The sequence below is a fragment of the Pseudorasbora parva genome, chromosome 17 (genome assembly GCF_024679245.1).
Source record: "Pseudorasbora parva isolate DD20220531a chromosome 17, ASM2467924v1, whole genome shotgun sequence".
Taxonomy (NCBI): Eukaryota; Metazoa; Chordata; class Actinopteri; order Cypriniformes; family Gobionidae; genus Pseudorasbora; species Pseudorasbora parva.
In genome coordinates this window covers 42599851-42626624 of record NC_090188.1, presented here as the reverse complement: position 1 = coordinate 42626624, position 26774 = coordinate 42599851, and the positions used below count along the sequence as shown (strand labels likewise).

The 26774-nt window shown below is 38.6% G+C and overlaps 1 protein-coding gene across 2 annotated transcripts; it reads left to right on the top strand.

Annotated features, from left to right (window-relative positions):
- Nucleotides 1–873: 873 nt before the first annotated feature.
- prokr1b (prokineticin receptor 1b) lies at nucleotides 874–16897 on the top strand. Of its 2 annotated transcripts, none has more exons than XM_067421562.1 (3): nucleotides 874–1007; nucleotides 2846–3423; nucleotides 15720–16897. In XM_067421562.1, exons 2-3 carry the CDS (start codon nucleotides 2954–2956, stop codon nucleotides 16435–16437), a joined length of 1188 nt encoding a protein of 395 aa, XP_067277663.1. In that variant the 5' UTR covers nucleotides 874–1007; nucleotides 2846–2953; the 3' UTR covers nucleotides 16438–16897. The 2 variants fall into 2 exon arrangements, with proteins under 2 accessions (XP_067277663.1, XP_067277662.1); XM_067421561.1 differs by having other exon boundaries at nucleotides 884–1007; nucleotides 2803–3423.
- The last annotated feature ends 9877 nt before the right edge of the window (nucleotides 16898–26774 follow it).

Here is a 26774-nt window from a genome sequence, read left to right as displayed (position 1 = left end):
CAGTAAGTTGTGATGTAACTCAGTTATTGCATTGTACATTTAAAAGCAATGCTTTACACTTGGAAAAGTAATCTTTACATAACTTGCGTTACTTGTAATGCATTACCATCAACAATCTAGTTAATATTTACTAATTTCAAAATGCATTATAGATAAAAATGCAGTTAATAAGAAATCTGAGAATGAGCAGTAGGGTTGGGCGATGTCACCTAAATCGGCAGCTGACCATGTGTACAGTAAAACATCGACCGGGGGGTGGGGGGGTGGGGGGTAGTTGTGGAGTAGCTATGTGAGTGGAAGCGGAGCGGCAAGATTTTGAATGGAGTGAGGAGTGGATTTTAAAAAAAAATTATATTTATATGGAGTGAATTTAGAATTTAGAATTTAGGTGATTTTTAAAACTTGATGATATCGTCCATCGGCACAACCCTAATGAACAGAGAAAGAAAAAAATATTTTATACATACATTGTATATATTTATACAATAAAAATATTTTATGCATAAAAAAGTATTTTATACATATATATATATATATATATATATATATATATATATATATATATATATATATATATATATATATATATATATATATATATATATATAATTAAATAAAATCTACTATATTTATATGGAGTGAATTCAGTCAGGTGAATTTTAAACATTTTTGGATTTTATAATGTTGTAAATAATATCAGCCCAACCGAGCCTTTTAATTCACGGACTGTATTCAACATAATTTGGCGTATTGTAGAGCCTCTTACCTTTACGCGTGACTTTCAGCGCGTCACACCCGCGCAGTGAACAGGTGGGTGGAATCCGTGCTTGAGAACTGAAGACGTCAATGATCAGACTTTCACATTTGCCACAAGAGGGAGAGAGAAGATGCTCATCTGTGAAGGACTCGAGCGGAGCTGCACACACGAGCGCGCGCGCTACACAGATGCGGCAGGAAACATCACGCGCGAGCGACAATGACACGCGTCTCTCAACTCTTACAAGTCGGTAAGTTTATGCACAACATGAGATGAGAAAACTTCGTCGTTTCGTACATTGTCACATTTAAACTAAACATATAAAACACGAGGTGACAGCACAGATAATGTCGGATAAAGTGGTAAATATTTACTGAACGTTTGAAATATCTGTCATTATTTATGTCTATTAATGTTATTCTACTTTATGCACTGATTACAGCCTTATGCTAATAAAATTAAGCAAACGGCCTGAAGACATAATTATTGATTTTTCATTCAAAGAAAACAAACAATAATTGTAACTACAGTTACATTGCGTAATAATACCTCCTCATGGTTATTATAAAGCTCATGGTGCAGACATGATAAAATAATCCAGTTCCATATATAATGTATATTGTATTGTTCTATTTATTATTTATATACTATGAGGTTATAATGTATAAAGACTGGGATTGCAATTATTTATGAAAATATATAAAGCTTTACATGTATCATAAGTAAATTAATACCCCTTTAATGCACGTCTAATATAAGCAGAATCTTTAAAAAAAAAATTGAAGGCAAAATTTTTAATAATGTTAAACTATTTTAAGTAAAACATTTCTACTTTGAAGTAAACATCATACTTTAATAATCAAACATAATGTGCAGTCAAACTCTGCACTTCAAACCGCTTGTACAATAAATGAGAGGTTTTAGTTACTCTTAACTTAAATCCTTTATGCATCATAAAAAGGTATTCATAATGTACAATGTAATGCATTATATCACTTCATAAATAATTGTAACCAAAGTTAAAATGCATTATGATGTTTGCACGTTCTTTGTTACATTCTTTGTCATCTGAAATCAATTGTGTGTCGTGTTTTAATGTATTAGACTTTATAAAGGTGTATATAACTGGGGATTATGGTTATTCATGAGATCATACAATGCATTATAAGGTGCATACAAGGCATAATTAATTAATTAAAAATAAAGGTTTAAGTAAAGGTTAAATAAAGGTATAAGTAAAGTGTTACTGAGATATTTTTCATAAATGCATATTTTACAACCTAAATGCTTTTGCTTTGCAAAGATGCGTCGTTTTCTTACAGCTTTGTTGCCTCAGAGGACTGGATGCTTTCCCATGGCACACATTCATGTTTCTCTCATGGTTCACACTCTTTTCATTATTTTGCCGTGAAGTAATTGAACAGACATGTCGCAGAATGCACAATATTTAACAGCAGGGGGAAGTATCGCAGTACCGGAGCTGTATCTAAAAACCTTTTCTCCCCCTCAAGTTAATGAAAATTGGTTTATTATTTAAAGGAACAGTTTATCCCCAAAATTAACATTTCAATCGTTCCAACTCTGACTTTTCTTTCTTCGAACACAAAAGGTGATATTTTGAATCATACTCTGGTTGCTCTTTTCCATGCAATTATAGTAAAGGGGAAATCAAGCTTTAATGTTTCTTAAAATATGTATTGCAAGTCTTTTGAAATTGAGCTGTCATTTTATTTGTGTACACTCACACCAACAAAATGTGTGCTTTTGTAAAAAATAGAAAACAAACAGTGTGTGTTTTCTTACGTCTCAGTCTCTGTGAACTTTCTGAAATGCGTCACAAAAAAATGAAGCGAAACTCGTATACTTGCCGCACAGACATGAGAGATATATCTTTTGAAAGTTTGATATCTACTTTTAAGTTTAGATAGAGGTGATATTGTTTTCCACAGTATATTCCCATTTTAATTATATAACATGAGTGTTTGGCTGACCGTGTTTAAGTTTTGTTTAACTGACCATGCTTATGTTTTATGTTTCATGTGCAGCTGCTTTCTCCAACTGAAAATGAAATCTGAAACACTTCAAAAGACAATAACAAGACTGCTAGAAAAAGACAATGACCACTGACTGCTAAAAAAAAAAAACACGACACGAGAACCCTGACAGAAATTACAAGAGCTCCCTCATTTTCCTGCCATGGAGGATGCAAACATCTCTCACGTGGCAGCCGTATACGTGAACCCTCACAGTCAGGTGCCCGTTCTGGACATCCATGACACTTATACAGACTTCTACGACATGGACTATGGTGTTCCTGCAGATGAGATGCCCGACACCACGCAGGGACTGGCCTACTTCGTGGCCACCATCGTCATTGGAGCGGTCCTTGTCTGTATTATGTTGGTGTGTGGCTTCGGCAACTTCGTGTTCATTGCAACTTTGGCCCGATACAAAAAACTCAGGAATCTCACCAACCTGCTGATTGCTAACCTGGCCATCTCCGACTTCATCGTGGCTGTGGTTTGCTGTCCTTTCTTGGTGGATTACTATGTGGTCAAACAGCTCTCATGGGATCATGGGAAAGTGCTGTGTGCCTCCGTCAACTACCTCAGGACTGTGTCTCTGTATGTGTCCACCAATGCCTTACTGGCCATCGCTGTTGACAGGTTGGTGTGCTTTAGATATCGTATCGTCCCTCATCCCGCCACAGTGCGTAAAGCTCCAGGGCTGCATATTTAGTGGGTGAAATATTCTTGAGATACATCCATTATGCATTGAGGCTCCTGAACAAAACAAACAAACAAACAAAAAACAGTGAGAAAATATTACATACTCTGCAACATATGCATTCCATATATTTAGTAGGATTGAATAATCTGACATTCATTATCCTGTATTGAGAACAAAGCAATTGGAAACCTGTTCACTATCTTATTAAGACAATAAAGGTCCAACATAAAATAAGTTAAAGCATGAAAAAATAAGTGTTTACAGTATAGCAATAATCCCTATAAACAATACTGGCAATTCTGGCAATTAATACAATCAATTAGCCTAACTGTAAGCCATTTAAGTATTGAAGCTTGTTCCTGCCACGGAATAAAACAATTTAAAAGATAATTCTAACTTTATATCTGTCAAAGTCTTGTTCAGTTTGTTTTGGTTTTCAATCGTCACGTGTTCAATTGTTCAATTTTCCCGCCACAATCCTGTAACCATGGACACTCATCGTTTTAGTTAATCATAGTGGATTTAAGTTCCTGCTTGGTTTAATTTCAGTTTCTGGTATCGTTTCGCATGTTGCCTGTCGATTTGGATTGTTGAATTAAACACTTCATCTTCATCTTCATCTTCCTCTTTCTTGAACCTGAGTGTTACAGAATATTGGACCCTCAAAATGAGAAAGAGACTGGACATTGCGTCCATCAATGTTGCCCCGATAAAGGGCAACAAACTACTAGATGGAGGAACAGTTTTGCCGTTTTCAGAATGGAAGAGACTTGGAGCTGTATGTGGAGGAATTCCTGGACATTTGCCATCATGCCACCTGCGCATCTACTCAACCGTAAGGAGTCCCGACACCTTCAAGCATGGCGACGTGGGTATTCTCTTTCCCAATAGTGCTAATCAACGGAGCATCTCTTTCCGCTTTTTCAGGGAACAGGGTTATAGTCAAGTACACAATCTATAATGTTTCTCCTGATCCGGCATTGTGAACGGCTTGGGGAGAAGCTCTTTCTCCACCTTTCAAAGACACCCCATTTACGGGCATAACTTTTCCTAGTGGAGGAAGCGCTAGCACTGAGAAGGGTCTAGCTGCGGCTTGGGCGTTCCCGTCATGAAACAAGAACGCCTATTGGGCATTCCTGGTAGCGCCTCATCGAACAATCAGAATGAGTTCCTCAAGGCACATTGGTATGATATCATATGCATTATTTTCCCCCCAAACCAGTTCAGCGGAAATGCCCTGCAACCGATTCTAAACATTTCATTTGGCCATGTTAATCACAATAACGATTGCCTAAACCCAACCCTGATCTCTAAACCTACTCATCAAAAGACACATTCTGCGTTTTTACATTTTCAAAAAATATATATATATTTTTTTTATAAATCCATTAACATTGTGGCCACACACACACACACACACACACACACACACACACACACACACACACACACACACACACACACACACACACACACACACACACACACATTAAACTTTCATATATTTTAGATTCATTGCACACCAACTGAAATATTTCAGGTCTTTTATTGTTTTAATACTGATGATTTTGGCATACAGCTCATGAAAACCCAAAACTCCTATCTCAAAAAATTAGCATATCATGAAAAGGTTCTCTAAACGAGCTATTAACCTAATCATCTGAATCAACTAATGAACTCTAAACACCTGTAAAAGATTCCCGAGGCTTTTAAAAACTCCCAGCCTGGTTCATTACTCAAAACCGCAATCATGGGTAAGACTGCCGACCTGACTGCTGTCCAGAAGGCCATCATTGACACCCTCAAGCGAGAGGGGAAGACACAAAGACATTTCTGAACGAATAGGCTGTTCCCAGAGTGCTGTATCAAGGCACCTCAGTGGGAAGTCTGTGGGAAGGAAAAAGTGTGGCAAAAAAAAACGCTGCACAGCGAGAAGAGGTGAGCGGACCCTGAGGAAGATTGTGGAGAAGGACCGATTCCAGACCTTGGGGGACCTGCGGAAGCAGTGGACTGAGTCTGGAGTAGAAACATCCAGAGCTACAGGTGCCGCATTCCCCAGGTCAAGACACTTTTGGGCTACAGAGAAGGACTGTGGACTGTTGGACTGTTGCTCAGTGGTCCAAAGTACTTTTTTCGGATGAAAGCAAATTTTGCATGTCATTGGGAAATCAAGGTGCCAGAGTCTGGAGGAAGGCTGGGGAGAAGGAAATACCAAAATGCCTGAAGTCCAGTGTCAAGTCCCCACAGTCAGTGATGGTCTGGGGTGCCATGTCAGCTGCTGGTGTTGGTCCACTGTGTTTTATCAAGGGCAGGGTCAATGCAGCTCGCTATCAGGAGATTTTGGAGCACTTCATGCTTCCATCTGCTGAAAAGCTTCATGGAGATGAAGATTTGGTTTTTCAGCACGACCTGGCACCTGCTCACAGTGCCAAAACCCCTGGTCAATGGTTTACTGACCATGGTATTACTGTGCTCAATGGGCCTGCCAACTCTCCTGACCTGAACCCCATAGAGAATCTGTGGGATATTGTGAAGAGAAAGTTGAGACGCACAAGACCCAACACTCTGGATGAGCTTAAGGCCGCTATCGAAGCATCCTGGGCCTCCAGAACACCTCAGCAGTGCCACAGGCTGATCGCCTCCACGCCACGCCGCACTGAAGCAGTCATTTCTGCAAAATGATTCCCCACCAAGTATTGAGTGCATAACTGAACATAATTAATTAAAAGGTTGACTTCTTATGTATTAAAAACACTTTTCTTTTTTTGGTCGGATGAAATATGCTAATTTTTCAGGAATTATTAGGAATTAATTAAAAGACAGGAATTTGGGGTTTTCATGAGCTGTATGCCAAAATCATCAGTATTAAAACAATAAAAGAACTTAAATATTTCAGTTGGTGTGCAATTAATCTAAAATATATGAAAGTTTAATTTTTATCAATACATTATGGAAAATAATGAACTTTTATCACAATATGCTAATTTTTTGAGAAGGACCTGTAATGGTTCGTTGCGGCGTAGACATAAAATCAGATGTGGGGATGATGGATCGTTTAAGTGTAGAGATTCACGCGGAATCACACGGCGTAGACACACACACGGATAGCTCAAAATGCGTACAGATAACACGCCACTTGGCTTTAGAAAGTGGAGTGTATGTTTACGCAAAGTCATGATGTCCTGTTGCAAGATGCTAGATCTTATTTTGAAGCTTCTGTTTGAGAAAAACTAACTAGCGAATGTTGAACATATTAATCCGGATAATGACAGCTGGCAGTTCAGGAGAAGAGGCGAAGAAGTAGAAGGGGGCGTTCCAGTCTGCGAAAACGGTAACCCCCACCAGCACGATAACGCTCAATTGTGGCTGCAGTTGGATGATATTGCTAGCACTTAGAATGGTCTCAATAACGTCAGACGAAAGCCCAGTGTCCCTCATTTGGTGCCCATCAGGGGCAAAAATGAAGGTTTCACAGGTTGGGCCTGGGATGGAATATAATGCCTTCTGCCTGAGACAGAAGGTCCCTCCTCTCCAGAATCGCCCATGGAGATTGAGGAGTTGAGTCAATTGAGTAGTTGATGAGCTATATTATCTCTGAGAACAATACTCTGTTCGGCCAATGTGATGCTTTCAGTAGGAGGCAAGACCCTTGTTGGCGAACTCTGCCTTGAACTCCGGGGAGCAGAGAAACTGGAGGAAACGCATTCAGGTGCATTTTGGATGATGGGTGCTTCCCAATTCTTATTTGTGCATCCTTGTATCCTTTCCTAGCTTCCTTTCCTCGCTCCTTAGCTCCACCCCTTCAGGAGGTGAGGACGCAGGAACTCAATCAAGTGAAATGATATATCCTCGATCCTTTAACGTCACTTTAAAGTGGCGTCAGTTAATAATGACTCTGCACCGCTGGATTTAGTCGGGATTCTTGAACTTGAATTAGAGATAACTATTTATATTGTAGCTTTAGCTTCCACAAAATACCACATTTGTCCATATTTGAATCAATATTACCAGATATTATTAACAACGAATTCCAGTTATTAACTGCTTTTTGTTCCTTGTATATTAGTTTCTATTTGTTCATTTTCTTGTGCTTTGATATAATTCTGCAACTGTAGTTGTTTGTTATTTGACAAACATTTGTGTTGTAGCCTACATGTAAACATAATAATAATGATTAATAAACTGTGGCACGATGTGAAGGGGAGGAGAATTAATGCTTGCGTCACGTTTAGTCTATAAAACACTTCCACAAAGGATACTCCAGGGTATCCTTGCTCATGACTCCTCAGGAAGCCTCCTCACTCCTCCATCCGCGCCTCCACGCGGTGCAGTTAGAGAATTGAGATCTCCTACAAGATGGCTGAGCTCCATTGGTTTCCGGGTCATAGGATGGAGGACAGAGGAGCGAGGAAACGAGGAGGGATATTGAGACGCACCCTATGTGTGCTCTATCGCATCCCGACCCAGGGTTCCTCAAGCTTCCTCATGCTTCTTCACCTCCCTTCATCTGTTAACAACAGTATTGACTAATGCCGAGTTCACACTGCCCGATATTAGCCCCAATTTTGACTCGCCGACAGGTTTTGCGAAATTTCCAACAAATCTCCAGAATCCTAGGCAAATCGGCGCTCGTGCACGCGAGTGACAATTCAATGCGAGTGTGAATTATCAAAGACGCAATCTGAGAGAATCGCCGACGAGTGATTGGCATGCTAAATATCTGGACCTGTCGGCGATTCAAGCTCCTGCTGTGTGAAATGAGTACTGACTGAAAAATACATTGATGGTGACCTACAGCCAATGAGAGAGCAAGATACAGGGCCGCATGAGGTTCAGGAAGGAGTTGTAGACCAGAATATCAGTACTTTAATAGATATATTTACAATTATATAAAAGAGAAACAAAGCTCCAACATTTGCATGTCCAGCCACAGCAGCACATTGCAAAATTATGTATTAACACAATCATTGCTCCCTCTGCCTCCCCAACAATTTCTTCTGCCATAATCTTTTTTCTTTTTCTCCGCAAATCAGCCAACTCCACATGCGTTGTTTACTTGTCACATTACGTGTGTTGAGAGTTGTCTGTGATTGTTCCTCCGTTGCCGATCCATCGGTCAGTTTGAACACAGCAGTGGCTGAATACTGCCCAAGGTAGTCATGAAATGTGAAAAGTGCAGTAAACCAAACATTAAAAAAATTGTGCAGTCTGAACTCGACATTAGTCACAAAACAGGCCAGATGGTGAAATGGGAGCATCAAAGAGAAAGACTGTCTTTTAACCCAATTCGATTGAGCCACAGATGCCTCTCCGGGCTCACTAAAGCAGACATTTTTCGTCAATGGTACTGCCAGGTCAGCCTGGTATGTCTGTAACAGCTTGATAAGCTTTGTCCATGAGAGCCAAAGTTGTTCTACCCGGCTTCCTGGGGAGGGTAGGTCTCTTTAGCGAACATGCTGACCCAGGTGAGCACCTCTTCAACCTGAGGCATCTCTGCATACGCCCACGAAGACACAAGAAGTATATGTTTTCTCCATGACATTGATAGCTCGTCATGGTGACCCTCGAAGAAAGAGAGAGACTGATGTTGTGGTCCCTCCCCCTGCCACCGGACAGAAACCTATCCTCAAGCTTAGATCGTTTAGGAGGTCTCTTTTTTTGTGGGGCCAGTGAATCTGCAACCTGGCACAATGGGAGTCACCACCTTGAGTAATTCCTCGATGGATTAACTATTGTGCAAGGAATGCTCAGAGGCTGGCTGCTTGAAGTCTGGAGAGCCAAGAGATTCTTCATCGTCTCCCACATGAGCCGAAGAAGCACTGGGGTGTGCTTCGGGATCACTCGAGGGAACATATGTGACCAGTCATGGAAAGTAGAGACACAAGTCGGTTCTGAAAGTGTAGTCTCCAAGCTTTCCAACGATGTGTAACACATGGAAATCTGATAATATTTGGAGAAGTTGTGGCCATCTGAATGTAGGCCTTTAGAAAAGTGTAAACGAGAGAAAACAGCCTCTAAAGTTTTGCAGTTCTCACCTGTTCTCACCTGCTGGGAGTGACAACAGGGCTCATTTACATCTCATTTAGATAAGCCACACCCCCTGTAAAGCTGCATGGTTGCTAGTAACGACAGAACGGGAAAAATCGGACCGCATACTTTTAATAATAAAGGGTAGCAAATGCTAACATTACCATCTAAAAGCCCATTATAGTAATGGTTTTTTTTTTGGCAAGTGATAAATGTCCAATAATTCGCATGTCCTGCCACTCTTTTTCCGCAGCTAAAGAATCCAGCCGTATGTTGTACATAATGTCTGGAGAAAGCTTATGGCTACAGGACTGTCTCCCATGCAGAGTTCTCTTTTCTCCACGTGTAGCATTTACAGTCAAAGTTACGGATTTTCCCCATTTCGCTGTCTTTATCCCCATCAAGTGAGTGCTTGTTCATAAGCATCCAGCTTGTCGAAGAAGTACTTCGAAACATTTTCGGTGTAACGGCCACGGTTCAGCTCGTCTGCGATCATCTTTGCGGCGTCCATCTTCATTGAATTTTGATATCAGCTAGAGCAGGCCAGTGCGCTGCATAATAAGTAGCCACGCTTCCCTCGGAGGGCGGGGATAATAACAAAAGAAACGAAAGCCGGGTTATCCCGTATGGAAATACACACAGACAATGACACTGCATGCTAGAATCTCCGAAAACAAGCCGATTTCAACCTCAAAATGTACACTTTTAAATACACCAATACTGCTCTCTCAAAAACAGAGAGGCTTCTTCGTGATCTCAACTAACAGATTCTGCAAAAAAAAAACACTTCTTTCGCATTTTGCTGGAAAGTTGTGCTGCTGACTTGTGTCCCTGGTTTCTGTGACGGGTCACACGTGTGTGAGCAATACATATCGCAGTAAGCGAGCAAGCGAAAGGGATGGACCGTCTCTTGCTTGTCAGCCAAATCCACGGTAATGTGGGTGTGGTTTGGAAGTAGCCAAGACGAGCAATACTGCTTATTAGCGCAGAATCTCGTTCCGCTTTTTCAGGAAACAACTTTACAGTCAAGTAACCCGGACCGTTCACTTTCAAAAGCTGCAATCAATGCTGCATTGATTAGCATGAGAATACCCATGTTGCCATGCTTGAAGGTGTTTGGACCCCTTACCGGCTGTGTTATCGGTTGGACCCCGGTTGTGTAAGTGTGCTCACAAGAACACAAGAAGGCCTCAGACATTAGCTTGTGATGTCGACTCAAAGATGTGAGAGCCGGAGTGGCATGAGTGTGTGGAGAGGACATTCCAAGGCAGTGATTGGAGTGGAGTGAGCCCTTAAACCTGTCGGCGAAGCTTGTCTGCACGCCTCACAGGCGAGAGCAATAGCATCCAGGACCCAATGTGACGTGGTCTGTTTGTTGGGGCCCGACCCTCTGTTATGACCCCCATGACAAACAAACAATTTCTCTGATTTATGCCACTGGCTAGTGCGGTGGATGTAGGCCTGAAGAGCACGAACTGGACACAGTCTCTGAAGTTTCTCCTTGTAGTAATGTTTGTAGACATGGGAAGGAGGCGGGAACCGGCGAACAGCCCCTTACAGATAACTGCCCGCACACACATAACAAAACGGAAACAAAACACAGCTAAAAATCTAGGCCCGGTCCGCTCTCGTTTTGCACTGTCATCTCTCATCCTTTTATGCTCCCGTCACTCCTCTGTGAGACGACACCAGTGTGGCGAGCAGCTGGTGCTTCATCAACACTCGTCTCCAGCCCGCTCTCATGATCTCTCGCCTTGCTGCTTGCCACACTCCTGATCCAGTGTTGTGAACAGCGAAGGGCAGAAGCACTTTCGCCAACTTTCAAAGACACCCCCATTCACTGGCATAATTTTTCCTAGTGGACGAAGCCTTTTAACTGTGAATAACTCACAATGCTCACATTCGCCCTGCTCCAACGAGCAGTGTGCTCCTCCTCCAAACAAACAAAGCAGTAAGTGTGTGTATCCATTATCCATTACATGGAGGGACACAACGCTTAACCTGCTGTTTCCTCCTTTTCTTTGATTAAACTCCTTCACTTGTCAGACAGAGAGAAAAGCAAAACATCTGCAGAATCATTATACAGCTGTTTACCAAGACTGCATAAGTACACTTAAAAAAAAACAAATTAAGCTTTGTGCTATAAAATAGTCAATATGATTATATTCCCAATCTTCTGATGTTATACAATAGCTGAAAATTGAGCAGAAATCGAAGCTGTTATTCACTCATAATATTACCCTAAAATCTCGTTCACATTTGCATTCACATGTCAACACATCATGACAGGATTGATGTGGTGTGTCATTGTCATAGATAATTTTTCCTTTTACCAATGTTACTGTATGAAATCTTATTCAGATATGTGTGTATGATACATTCAACTGTGAAAAACAGCTGTTAGTACTATTGGATCTACTGTTACTGTTAGTCTGTCTTGGCAGATATGGTGGGTGACAAAATGAATTATTGTAGTAATAATAATAATAATTATAATAATAATTATAATAATAGTAATAAAAGTAGTAGTAATAAAAAAAATCTGTTGTCTAGGGTTAAAAAAATGAGTAAAACAACAGCATACTCTTGGAACATAAACATAAACATGAGTAAACAGTGATGTAAATTAAATTTTTAGATGAACTTTCTATGAAGCCTGTATTTATAATGCCTTATAATGTATGCATAATGCATTATATAAAACATAATATTCATAACAACAGTTATAACGCACAATAAACACATATAATTATATAAGTTTAAGTTACAGTGGATTACAGTTCCCATAGTTATAATGTATTATAAGTCTCACATCTTTGAGTTTCTTTCTACATCTTACTGTAAAGTCTTCATGTAAACATCCAAAAGGCTTCATAGTGTTTTTTGTCTTCTTCCAGAAAAGTAACATGAGTTATAACTGATGTTAAAGTTATTCATAAGGATATATAACATCTACCTAATTATGCATTCATTATAATGTCTTAAGAATACCATCCTAAAGCATTTAAATAAAGGCTTCATAGAAAGTGTTACCGAAAAGCTGTTTACCAGCTTCAAACACGTCTCATCCATTCAGAATGTTAAGACTGAACCCTGTTTTATTAAATAATTAAAACCCAACCCATTTAAAAGTTAGAGACAGTCCTAATGGTGACATCTGGAAGACTGGAATATTTCTGTAAGTGAGTGAACCCCAATAGTTTAAAGTGCTACGTGTGTATTCCTTAACATGCTTTCACAGTGAATGTATAAAAGATAGTTTGAGGAAACAACAATTACGTGTCCTTTACAAAAGCTGCGTGTCCCTCCTAACAGCTCGAAATGGCATGGGGAAACATTGACAATACTAATTATCCTTTTTCTTTTCCTAAATCAACGAGTGAATCATAACTAAATTTTGTCTCCTCTTTTATTTCTACAGCATAAATAGCCTTTGAAGTCCCCACTGACACTTTATCTAAATAAGTAATTTTACAGTTAAATTATGACAGGACAGAGTTTGTTTGAACCTCATCACAGTGATTTTTAATTATGATAAAAGACACTTGTGATTAAATATGACTTGCTGTTTGACTTGTCTGTAATGACAGTCCTTAATTAAGCAAAATTCAATTATAAATGGCTTACAAGTTTCTAAACTACTGGTGGAAATCAGATAACACAAATAGGACACATTGTTCTAGATGAGCATTTCCTGAAGGATTGTGTTAAAGTCAGCATGAAATGAAAGTTGCGGTTGTCTTTTCTTCCCTTGTGCCGTATATCCGAGTGAAACTCTTGAGTAACAAGAACAAAAGTAGGGCGGGGCTTGATTGTGTCTGTGGCGAATTGATTGGACGGTTGTGGTTTGCTATTGGTGGATTGCATGTGAGTGACAGGTGGCTCCGCCTTCGTCATCAGAGAAGAGATTACCAGGAACATTAATTTAAAAACATGCAAGGATGTGCCCGGAAAAATAATTTATAATAAACACTGCGAAATGGTGACTTTATGGTGACTTTAGGTGTTAGAGAGCTTTAGGTTTTCACAGAAGACTCAACACAGTCGCCCCGCAGTGTAAAGTTGGCACATAATGTTATTTTCCAGAAAGACGTGACCATTCATAAATCAGTATGAAAAAAGCATGGTTCACTCGAAATGAAAATTCTGTCCAAAAGCTACAGCATATCACTGAAATTTACATGAATGACAGCGCAATCCAAAATTATGCACATTTATAGAAGAAGGAGGCAAAGCTTCATGGTTAATCAATAAAAGATTGCGATCTCATTTCAGATCTCAATGACAGCGTTTCAGCTCTATGTCTATTAATCACAGCGAACATTCAGATCTGTGTTCTGATCCAGAGAGAGCCGTTGTCAAGTACAGATATGAAACATTTTCACAAACAGTCATTTCAACCATAAAGAAAATGATGTTTTATGAAGAAGGTTTGGCAGAAGCTCATCCAGATAATTGACACAGGTGGAAAGCACTCTGACAATCAACAATAGAGGTATATATACACAGCAGTCCTATCTCCATTTGTTGACAGTTATCAGCACCCCTTCTCCACTTTTTAACTCTAAACCACTTTACATATACGGGGGTACTTTGGGTTCGGGCCTTACTTCGAAAGCCAGAAGCTCGAAGCCCTCCCCCCGGAGAGCATGCCAAATACACATTAAATTACTCTCAATAAATTATATGTAAGTGCAAACTCTTGAATTATGATTTTTCTGTCTTACAATCATTCATATTATCACAGTAGTACTGCATACAAGTTTATAGTTGGGATATAAACACTGATGTCTTCGCTGGAGATCAAAATACAGTAAACCTCTTGAAATGAAATGAATCATCATTTTCAAATAATTATTGTATCAATTACATCATTACCCCAGTAGGTGGAGACAACAGACTGTTAAAAATGTGTTTGACATTTAATCATTCATTCAAGAGATTTGTTGAAATACACTGTTTCATCCAGTAATGAAACAAGTGAAGTCTTTATGAGCGAGTCACTGAATCATTCACTCAAGAGATTGGTTCAAAAACACTGATTCATCCAGTAATGAAACAAGTGAAGTTTTTATGAGCGAGTCACTGAATCATTCATTCAAGAGATTTGTTCAAAAACACTGATTCATACAGTAATGAAACAAGTGAAGTCTTTATGATTGAGTCACTGAATCATTCACTCAAGAGATTTGTTCAAAAACACTGAATCATCCAGTAATGAAACAAGTGAAGTCTATATGAGCGAATCACTGAATCATTCATTCAAGAGATTTGTTCAAATACACTGATTCATCCAGTAATGGAACAATTGAAGCCTTTATGAGTGAGTGCGTTTGCATCAAAGTTCTTAAGCCGATTATGCCCAATAAGCCGACAATGAACATGATCATGTAAACGCGGTAACTGTTTTCTTTTATCGGAGTAAGGTCATAAACGGCGTAAGCTGGTCGGAACAGGTAGTTTTTTGCCTCTTACCTTGATTTCGCACGGCATTTAAACGCATTAATCTGATTTCTGTCGGCTTATTGAAGTGTGCATGTGTGATAGGTAACAAAAACACAAACTCAACACAGATTTAAATGCATCCAGACAGAAATAAGGACATATATCACAAACGCAGACTCTTTTAAGACCAAGAAAATTGTAAAGATGTGTTCTCATCTCATGCAACAGAAGTAGAAGAGGTTCAGTCAGAACGCTGCATCCGGAACTGACGAGGGATAATATGAGCAGTAAATCTCCCGCTGACGCGCTCTATTAACATCACAACTGATGGAACATTTGGAATACTCAGAGTCAGATATAGGGACATTATTATTTTTGACGCCACTACAAGAAAATAACCGGTTTATTAAGTCATGGAAACATGGTTTACTTGCATTGTCTGTTTATTGGGAAAACGAAAAAATTTTATGCTGATTTTTTTGTTTGTTATCAGCTTACTGGTGTGCATGTAAACGCACCCACTGAAACATTCACACAAGATATTCATTTAAAAACGCTGATTAATGCAGTAATTAAACAAGTTAAGGGAGTCATTGAATCATTCAATTAACCCGATTGAAAATAAAATAAAATAATGTATTCAATTATTTAAATCATGGAGCACTATGCAGTGCAGAAAGCTGAACCTGGACCTTTTTAGTTTACTGTCACCGTAGAGTAAAAAAAGGAAACTGACCATCATCCTCTCTGTCGTGTTTAGGTATATGGCCATTGTTCATCCCTTGAGGCCCAGAATGAAGCTCCAGACGGCATACTGTCTCATCACCGGGGTGTGGATTGTCCCAGTGCTCATATCCATACCGTCCGCATATTTCGCATCTGCAACCAAAGTCCCCAATGGGGCCAACCGCAGCAAAACCTTCTGCGCCCAGATCTGGACGGTGGACCAGCAGCTTTACTACCGCTCGTATTTCCTCTTCATCTTCGCCGTGGAGTTCGTCGGGCCGGTGCTCACCATGGCTCTGTGTTATCTGCGCATCTCCCGTGAGCTCTGGTTCAAGAGCGTGCCGGGTTTCCAGACGGAGCAGATCCGCAAACGCCTGCGCTGCCGGAGAAAGACGGTCATGGTGCTCATCGGTATTCTCACGGCGTACATCCTCTGCTGGGCTCCGTATTATGGCTACACCATCCTGCGGGATTTTCACCCAACGCTCATCTCCCGAGAGCGTAACTCCCTGGTGGCGTTCTACATCATCGAGTGCATCGCCATGAGCAACAGCATGATCAACACCTTCTGCTTTGTCAGTGTGAAGAACAACACTGTGAAATACTTCAAAAGGATCGTTCTGCTGCGCTGGAAATCCACCTACACCTCCAGGAAGACCGTGGACGAGACGGACATTAATCCCAACCTCACCGAATGTAAAAAGGGAGTCGAGCTGAGCGGTTTTCACGTCACTCATATTACAGATGACTGAAGAGGTTCTGCAGATCTTGTGACTGATGTTATGTTCTAGTGGTTTCAGTAAAATGAGTGTTTTTGTTTTTTTCCTGTGAAATGTGCCATTCTCATTTTCTTTGTATGTGAAACCGATCATTTCAGTTGTTTTGCAACATTTTTCTATGAGCAAATTAACTGCTCAGCCCATAAAGCATTGTGAATGACAACGGTAAAATATAGTTATTATAACGTATAGTTATTAATCATAAGTATAGAACAACAATTTGTTTTTTTGGATACACTTGAGCCTACTTTATATAATGATTTATAAAAGTATGTTTAATGCATTAATAGTCACTGATCACATCCAAATTCTTCAGTTCGCAAAATTGAATTTCTGTGAATTGATTAATTCACAGAAATTCAGTTCGGCCAACTAAAAAATTTAGATGTGATCAGTCACAAGAAAATGTTCAATTGGAGACCTGAATTATTTTATTTTTTTACAGTGTATAATGCATTGATAATTTTAACCACAATTATAATACATTAAATCACTCAAAGGGTTCATATAGTTAGAAAACCATTTGGGTAACACTTTACTTGAAGGGGTGTGCATAAGACTGACATGACACCTTCATAATCATGACATGACACGTGTCATGAATATGAAGGAGTTTTTATGCATCTTTATGACAACTGTCATTAAGTGTCATTCGCTTAATTATGTCATTTTTAATGCAATGATGACATTTCGGAGTTGTCTTTGTTATGACAACTTGACATAAACCAATACATCATAACCTGTCAGTGTCTTTGTCATGACAACTTGACATTACCAAGACAACATAACCTGTCATAAACATGACATAACAGATTATAAAATTTAAGAAACTTACTTAGCTTATAGGGTTAACCTTAAACTGTTATGTGGTTGGTTTTGATGTTGACTGAGGCCATTATAATGTCATACATTTTTTTCAGTGGCACAAGTTTAATTTGTCATTAAAATGCAATTAGGTGTTAATACGCTGTCAAATTATTTTTTAATAACAGCATCATTAATATTTTTCAGTTCACAATGTTTTATTTTATTTTTTAAGTTTTCTCCACCAGCTTCAACAGAAGGTTAGATAATAGACAATTTCAAATGTCTTAAAAATATAAAAAGGAGTTTGAGAAATAAAATCAATCATTTATTTTTAAGACCTGCCCTCTCACAGAACTGACTCTTAAAAACACAAGGCATGAATTTATACACAGGTGACCAGCACCAATTAACGCAAAAAGGGGAAAACACGTACACAAATAATGGCCATTACACAAAATAAACATATATATATATCAACATCATATACACACATAAACAAACACAGAAAAATAACACTTTGTCAAATGACTTCACTTTATAAATTATCTTCCGATGTATAAAAATAAGAGAAATAGTCTTTAGAGCCCCACCCCGGGCTGAACAAGGAATGGTTGTGGCTAGATCCTAGGCCGGAACATTATATATAGGGCCAACGTTTCCGCCCGAACCCCTTTTGACGGTGCACCAGCACACGGGACTCCGCCATAACAAACGGAATGGTAAGAATAAACTCAAACTATTCGTTAAAGAGTGAGCGAAAGTTTAAATAAAGTATATTAAACCCAAAATAACGTTGTTGTGAATTGTTTTTACTTACTGCAAACTAAATTGACATTAAACACCTCACAAACTAACCTGACTGAGGCTCTGCCAACAACTGTTACAGCGTACACATTACCAGTGGTGCCACCATAGACATCATCATATAGGTGTATATGTCTATGCCACGCTATCATTTTGAGTTATATTAATAGTTTTTAATGACTCTGTACGATTTCCTCTATGATGCCATATTTCAGGTCAAGCTAAATATTCATGACACTGTTAAAAAATAATTTGACACAGTATTGACACTTAATGACATGTTAATGACAAATTCAACTTTTACCACTGTAGTTTAGGTCAAGAAATATATTCATGACAATGTTATAAAATATTTTGACAGAGTATTGACACTTAATGTAAATGACATTAAATTTATTAAAAAATCATGACATTATAATAGCCTAATGACAGCCAACGTCAAAACCAACCACATGACAGTTTAATAATAATAATAATAATAGTAATAGATTGTATTTATAACGCACTTTTCATTCCGAAGAATCTCAAAGTGCAACAAAGGGAAAAAATAACAATACATGAATAACAAGTAAAAATTACATCTCAACATCATGCCGGACGCTGATGACGCTAGCCTGGTGCAAACTTCAGCCACCATGCAGTTCAAGCCCGAGGGAGACCACGAGCCGACACCCAGAAGAGAGAGCAGCCGCAGCGAGCAACATCAAATGTTCTTCAAACCAAAACCAACCACAAATTCAAACAAAAACAGAAGAGAAGCGGTGAAAAAACGGCAAACAACGTCCTCTCAGTGGCTGGCACCAATCAGCAACAGTCCCAATAGTAGCTCTGTTAGACTAGTCACAAACATAAGAAAATATAATAAAATCTAAATTTAATAGTAAAGTTAACATGATTTGTGGGTGGAGAAGCGGCGAACAGACAACGCCAGCATACTCTCCCCCACGTTGCCTAGCAACCAATGTAATGTAAACCCAAAAAGCTAAGTAGTTTCTTAAATTTGATAATTAATCTGCTGTCATTTCATGTCTGTTTATGACAGGTTATGTTGTCTTGGTAATGTCAAGTTGTCATGACAAAGACACTGACAGATTATGATGTATTGGTTTATGTCAAGTTGTCATAACAAAGACAACTCCGAAATGTCATCATTGCATTAAAAATGACATAATTAAGCGAATGACACTTAATGACAGTTGTCATAAAGATGCATAAAAACTCCTTCATATTCATGACAAGTGTCATGTCATGATTATGAAGGTGTCATGTCAGTCTTTTGCACACCCCTTCAAGTAAAGTGTTACCTCAATGTCTCTATGGAGAAAACAAATGGGATTTTTTACTCCAGATCTGAAAAAGACCCTAAATGTAATATTTTTCAGCAGTATTTCTATGAATACAGTTGGCCTCATTGAATCACTTATGTATTATAGATTATTTGAAATGGATTAGCAAAGTCCTTTTTTAGTAGATGTTTTATATTCAGAAGAAAATGAGTTGCCCGTAGTTCTGGAAATGTGGACATTTGCTGTCTTTTGTGTTGTTAATACAGTGTCTGCATGCATTCTAGCCAAATAAAGCTGAACCTGAGAACCAGTGACGTGTAAAGTCCTATGATTTTAAAGTCGTAATTCAAGAAGCAATATCGATCAGTTTTTAGTGGTAATGTCGGGATATTCGATCTCTCATAACCTGTGAGTTATATTTCTCTTTGCTCTGTCTCTATTTTTCTAAAGTCCAAGGACAATTCATACATAATTTACAAATTCTGTCGATACTGAACTCATAACATATATATGAACAAAATATGAATTGGGGTCATTGTTTATTATTGACGTGTCCACAAATTAACTATCTTTATTGATTTTTTTTTTATTTATAGGAAAAGGGGACCAACTTAATATCAAGTGTCTTTAACTTCTCTGTACTAACATTTAAAGGAATCCTTTGATACAATACATACATATTTTTACATATTTGTACTTGTTTTAAAGATGCCCTAGAATGAAAAATTCAGTTCAGTAAGTGTTGGGGATCATTTATACACACGCCCCCAACATTTGCATCTGTCCAAACATATTTATTGTCAGGCGGAACTGACGGAGCCGAATCATCGGGAGTTCAGCAGATAAACAAGACACTCGAGGATGACAAAAACGGCAACTCTCATGGACACATGTCATGTTCCAGGCTGTGCAGGACGCTTTTTTACCCTTCCCACAGATAAAAAATGTCAACAGTCATGGTTGAGGTTTATTAGAATTGGATACCACAACAATTTAATTCAAGATCGTTTGTTTGTTTGTCCCATTTCAAGCATGCTTCGCTCAGCGTCTTAAACTGAAGAAAGGGGCGACTATATTCCTGCAAGCAGTAAGTGATTTATCCACTTATTGACTGTTTAAACAGTTTCTGATTAAATTGAGAGTTTCTTAGAGAGACAGCATTGTCCAGATAACACAAGATGCTAGTACAGTAACCAAAGGAAACTCCAAGTACCATACAAAACTAAATAGTGTGTCTAATGACAAAGGGTAATATTATTTTGTATTACAAAATACAACTGTAGATACTTTGCTTATAGATCATTCACTCGATCCGTCTTGCAAACGTCACCTTTTCCACCATATAAGTTAAAACGATAGTCATTTAATAAGGCTATTCATTTTGTAAAAATATATATATATATAGTTATATTTTTGAGAACATAAGTAGGATGTTTTTGCATGCTTGTATTTCAGAGTATATCACAGTCACTGCGTAGCCTACATTGTGACTAATGTTATATAAACATGCAATATCGAAAAAGACAAGTCATCACTAGTTTAGGTTTTGTCTGAGGGAAGGAAGATCATACTTGCAGTTGCCAGATTTCAGTCATTTAAATCCGGTGTTTTACCTAATCATGTACAATCTGGCAACCATATGCACGCAAGCTCTCTCGCGCGTGGATGATCTGAAAACACCAATGAACAAGTAAGCTGCATTTTAGCAATCTCCATTTGAGATGTTCTGCTTAAAGTGTCCTTCAGTCGGTCTGTGTTCTGTCAGGACTCACGAGCCGCTTCACTGAACTGCTGTGAGCTGTGAACAGCTGAAATAAGCCAATCAGAGCAGAGCTCAACGTTAATATTCATGACTCTTCCAAATAAGGCAAAAACAGAGCATTACATCCTAGGGACAATTTCTAGGGTTGTAAATGGACCTGTAAAACTGGACAATTATTTCCCTTAAATAAGCCACATACCCTCTATGTAGATATCAGAGAACAATTTAACATATTGTTTCAACTCATTCTAGGGCACCTATAACCTGTCCTAACCTTACCCATATCCACCTCAATAGCAGCAGGTTTGCAATACAAAATCAACACAATAAGTACACTGTAACTAACTATTATTTTTGGGACCAATTATGGTTTACAATGCAGTACAATCATATTCTCTTGACAATGAAGTCAAACCTTTGAAATTGTGCCACCATTTACCCCTCATGTAGCTCTAAACACAGCTTTTTCTCTTTTGAAACATGAAAAGAGGGATTATAAAAATGTCGAAGATACTTATTTCCCATTCACTGAAAAGCATGCCGATCAGTAGCTGTCATGTTCTGCTGCAATTCTGTTACTTAAAAATACAATGTTGTGTCATTTGAGCACTGATTATCTTCCATACAAAAGGAACACTTTTCTACTAAACTAGCAAAATTGTTCATCATGTATATTATAGAATTGTCATTATGAGTTTTGAGGCAGTTAATATTCAGTATTGCTTATTAAAATTCACTTTTTTATTATCAGATTGTAATACAGAAGCTGGCCTAAATCTTGCTGAACCTGTCTCAGGATTATACAAAGCACCTGTCAAAACTGGTTCATTATCATAAAATGGTTGAATTTTTTTGGGGATTAATGCTAATTTGCTGAACACATGTTGACAAAATGTCATCATGTTCGGGGGAGAGAGGGTCCCGCAAGACAATCTCCTGAACTCCAAACTGAATGTCAGAATGGGAAAGAAAGGTGATTTAAGCAATTTTGAGCGTGGCATTGTTGTTGGTGCCAGACGGGCCGGTCTGAGTATTTCACAATCTGCTCAGTTACTGGGATTTTCACACACAACCATTTCTAGGGTTTACAAAGAATGGTGTGAAAAGGGAAGAACATTCAGTATGCAGCAGTCCTGTGGGAGAAAATGCCTTGTTGATGCTCGAGGTCAGAGGAGAATGGGCCGACTGATTCAAGCTGATAGAAGAGCAACTTTGACTGAAATAACCACTCGTTACAACCGAGGTATGCAGCAAAGCATTTGTGAAGCCACAACACACACAACCTTGAGGCGGATGGGCTACAACAGCAGAAGACCCCACCGGGCACCACTCATCTCCACTACAAATAGGAAAAAGAGGCGACAATTTGCACAAGCTCAATAAAATTGGACAGTTAAAGACTCGAAAAATGTTGCCTGGTCTGATGAGTCTCGAGTTCTGTTGAAACATTCAGATGGACTTTTCTCCATCATGCCCTGGTGGAGTTTTGATTCCTTGCACTTGTCGCCTTGGCTCGCTCAGTTGGGGACACTAAAATGATGATCTAAGTTATGCTAAATATATGCTAAATAACTAAATATACAAATTCAATTAATTAATTAGGTCTTATTTAATTCTATAAACTATAATACTGATCTGCCAACATTGTCAGTATATGATCAATTAAAATAAACTAATAACATCACTGTTTTTTCTAGAATGACAAATAAAAATGTTTTGCAATATTTTCCTGTTTAACACTGTAAAGCTGCTTTGAAACAATCATCATTGTAAAAGCGCTATATAAATAAAGTTGATTGATTGATTGATTGATTGATTGATTGATTGATTGATTGATGGTAGAGTCAGAATTTGGCGTAAACAGAATGAGAACATGGATCCATCATGCCTTGTTACCACTGTGCAGGCTGGTGGTGGTGTAATGGTGTGGTGGATGTTTTCTTGGCACACTTTAGGCCCCTTAGTGCCAATTGGGCATCGTTTAAATGCCACGGCCTAACTGAGCATTGTTTCTGACCATGTCCATCCCTTTATGACCACCATGGACCCATCCTCTGATGGCTACTTCAAATCAAATCAAATCAAAAGCAGGATAATGCACCATGTCACAAAGCTCGAATCATTTTAAATTGGTTTCTTGAACATGTCAATGAGTTCACTGTACTAAAATGGCCGCCACAGTCACCAGATCTCAACCCAATAGAGCATCTTTGGGATGTGGTGGAACGGGAGCTTCCAAATGCTCTCCTATCAATATGGGCCAACATTTCTAAAGAATGCTTTCAGCACCTTGTTGACTCAATGCCACAATGAATTAAGGCAGTTCTGAAGGCGAAACGGGGTCAAACACAGTATTAGTATGGTGTTCTTAATAATCATTTAGGTGAGTGTATATGCTGCCACTTGGTAAGAAAACATGGAATGAGTTTCCGCTGTTTTGCCAATGAAACTGTTATATATTTCATCATGACCAGATCAGAATCTCAAAATTGCAAGACCTTACAAAAGCAACAGAAAACAATCTGTTCCCCATAAAATATGCAGCACGAAGATGTTCAGGAAGTGTGTTTAAAATAGATGTTGTCAGACAAATGAGATTGGAAAAGGGGTGGAAAAACTGTCGCTTTGACAGAGACAACACTGTCTTTTTAAATGAGTAACACTGTGACTTCACACACTGTAAAAAAAAAAAAAAAAATTAGGTCTCCAATTGGAAATGTTCTAGTGACTGATCACATCTATATTTTTTAGTTGGCCAAATTGAATTTCCGTTAATTAAATCGCATCAATTCACAGAAATTCAATCTGGCCAACTGACAAATTTAAATGGGATCAGTCATTAAGAAAATGTTCAATCGGAGACCTGTTTTTTTTTTACAATGCAATATCCGGAAAAATCGCGTTGTAGTCCAAAGAGTCGTTTGTTGTGGTTCTTGCAAAGTGGATCCTGTTAAATGAAATATCTCCATTTGGAGTTGACTTTGAGCTTTGTAACCTTGCAGATCTTTCAAACACTAACTAAACTTGAAGAAGTGGAAAAGCATAATAGGACCCCTTTAATCTTGTTGTCTCGTCATTAACGCTAATTTTGAGGGCACTTTGCACAATTTTTTCAAACAGTTTACATCTCATTTGAGATGTGTTCCTAGTTACTGGTGCCCACTACTTTAGAGTTTAAGATACGCCCAATATCAATGCCATTTTCATGCTCAAATCCATGGGCAGTTCTGTTTTCTTTCGCCTCATTGTAAGCTGTTCTTAATACTCTAGCATTGGTTTCAATCTGTTCAGTCTGTGCATTACCAACACTGTATAATTGTATTCTGATTGGCTCTTTGCTAAATGCTTTCTGCTGCCGTATGTGATTTAGCATGACTGTGTTCAAACACTTTTTTAAGAAGTGCCCATTGCTGTTTTGTTTTATCTGGAGCCGTGGATGTCACTGCACAGCTAACTCACTCAGATGCTAATTACATCCCAATGAACCGTTTGGTCCAAGTGATCCCACATTCTGACATGTGTGGCAGCCCAGTATTTGATTTTGCATTATCAACCACGGATGGATATACAGTTTGCTTCTTCTTCAACTGTTCTTGAGACCAAATTCATCTGAGTAGTGTAGTTTTCTCTCACCGACGATCATGCCTCTTCCATTATTTCTGACTAATGTAACTCGCTGTGCTCGTGTCTGCCACTATCTTGATCCAGAGATGCAGTTCCATGTTTTCGGGCTCTATTTTGATCAGTCACAACATCAGCTTTACTTGTGGATTAAAAAAATGAAAACATGCTTGACTGTCTTTTTGATATTTTGACAATATAATAATTATTTACACTCTCAGAAAAAAAGGTACAGTGCTGTCACTGGGGCGGTACCCTAAGATACAAAAGTTAAAAGGTACATCTTTGTGCCTTACTCAGTCCTAAATGGTATATATTAGTACCTTAAAAGGTACATATCAGTATTTTGAGAGTGTGAAGTAGTACCTTAAAGGTACTTTTCAGTTTTGTACCATAGGGTGACAGCAATGTACCTTTTTTTCTGACAGTGTAGGTATGCAAATATATGCTCTCTCTCTTTCCACAAAAAAATGAAACAAGCACCCCTCACTGAGAGTGATTTTAAATATAAAGGATTAAGAAAAAAGAAATTAAGTTTTTTGAGGAAAACATTCCAGGATTGAAGGCCCAAATCAATGCAGTTTCAGAGGAAGATCTTCAGAGGCTCTGCACGATCCCAGAGGAATAGAGTCTGATCCAGACCATCGGACAATAAAAAAAATAAAATAAAAAAAATGAACGTACCGTTTAACCTAAATTGCTCATCTCTACGTCACACTAGACGTAGGCAAAAGTACCACCCCATTCAAACGAGAGAGGACAAATACAAATGCCCTTTACCAAAAAACACTCCATCTGCAGCTTCAAAATTGTCTGACATGATTGTTTATCCTTATTTTGCCAAAGAATGTTTGTATTAGTCTATATGTGCGGTTTGTAAACATGAGGGCGTCTAGTGTGACGTTTTCAACGCAATTGCAAATCCCTGGCATGGCGCAGAGCAGAGCAAGATGAATAATTGAAAACGAATATGTAAAGAAAAATCCTGTAATGTTTTCCTCAAAACACTGAATTTATTTTCGACTGAAGAAAGAAAGACATGAACATCTTGAAAATCAGACATGAAATAATCTGGAAATTTTAATTGTGAAGTGAACTAATCATTTAAGAAAGCTTATCACCATGCTAAATCATTTAAAAACAAACACCGGAAACCTGACATTTTACGGAACAAGATCCGGCTCAAATTAAGCACTGTATATAAGCCATTCGAAGCCACTCAAGCAGTTTTTAGGCATTCCGCTTCTCAACGGGGCTCATTCACTAATAATTGCGTGGACTCTTTTGGATTTGTACTTACAGGATAACTTCTAATGAAAAAATCTCTGCTTGATTCACAAAACATTTGTACATGAATTTGCTCATGTGCGAGCAAAAACTACCTCGTTCTGATGATTGTGAATTTGGAGTATTCTAAATGAACATAAAACACGCCCACACCATCTCCATATAAGGGCTTTCCGCACGCTTTCCTTACGTGTCGATGTTCGCAGATGTGCTCTCGTCCGGATCCTCGAGAAATACCAAGTGTGCCATTCTCACCAGTTCTCACGATAAACACCTTTAACACAGACTACAGAGCTCTCATTAGCTGTGCATACGCGTATACCGGAGTTATTCAGAGGAAGCTTTTCTTACTCTTTAACTGTACATGATCGAATGTATTTAAGATTAAATTAAATAGCATTATTTAATCATTTTATTATATACTGATAATATAATACAATTAATGCAATATCCTTAAATTGAATTATAGTCATGTTATGGTGAAATATAACTTCTTAAAGGTCCCGTTCTTCACGTGTTTTCGAAGCTTTGATTATGTTTACAGTGTGCAATATAACATGAGTTCATGTTTCGCGTGTAAAAACACAGTATTTTTCACACAATTGACTTATCTGTACAGCGCTGTTTCCTCTGTCCTAAAAACGGCCTGATGATTTCCTTTTTTTATGAAGTCCCTCCTTCAGAAACTCGTAACGAGTTCTGATTGGGCCAGCGCTTCCCGTGTTGTGATTGGACACCAGCTT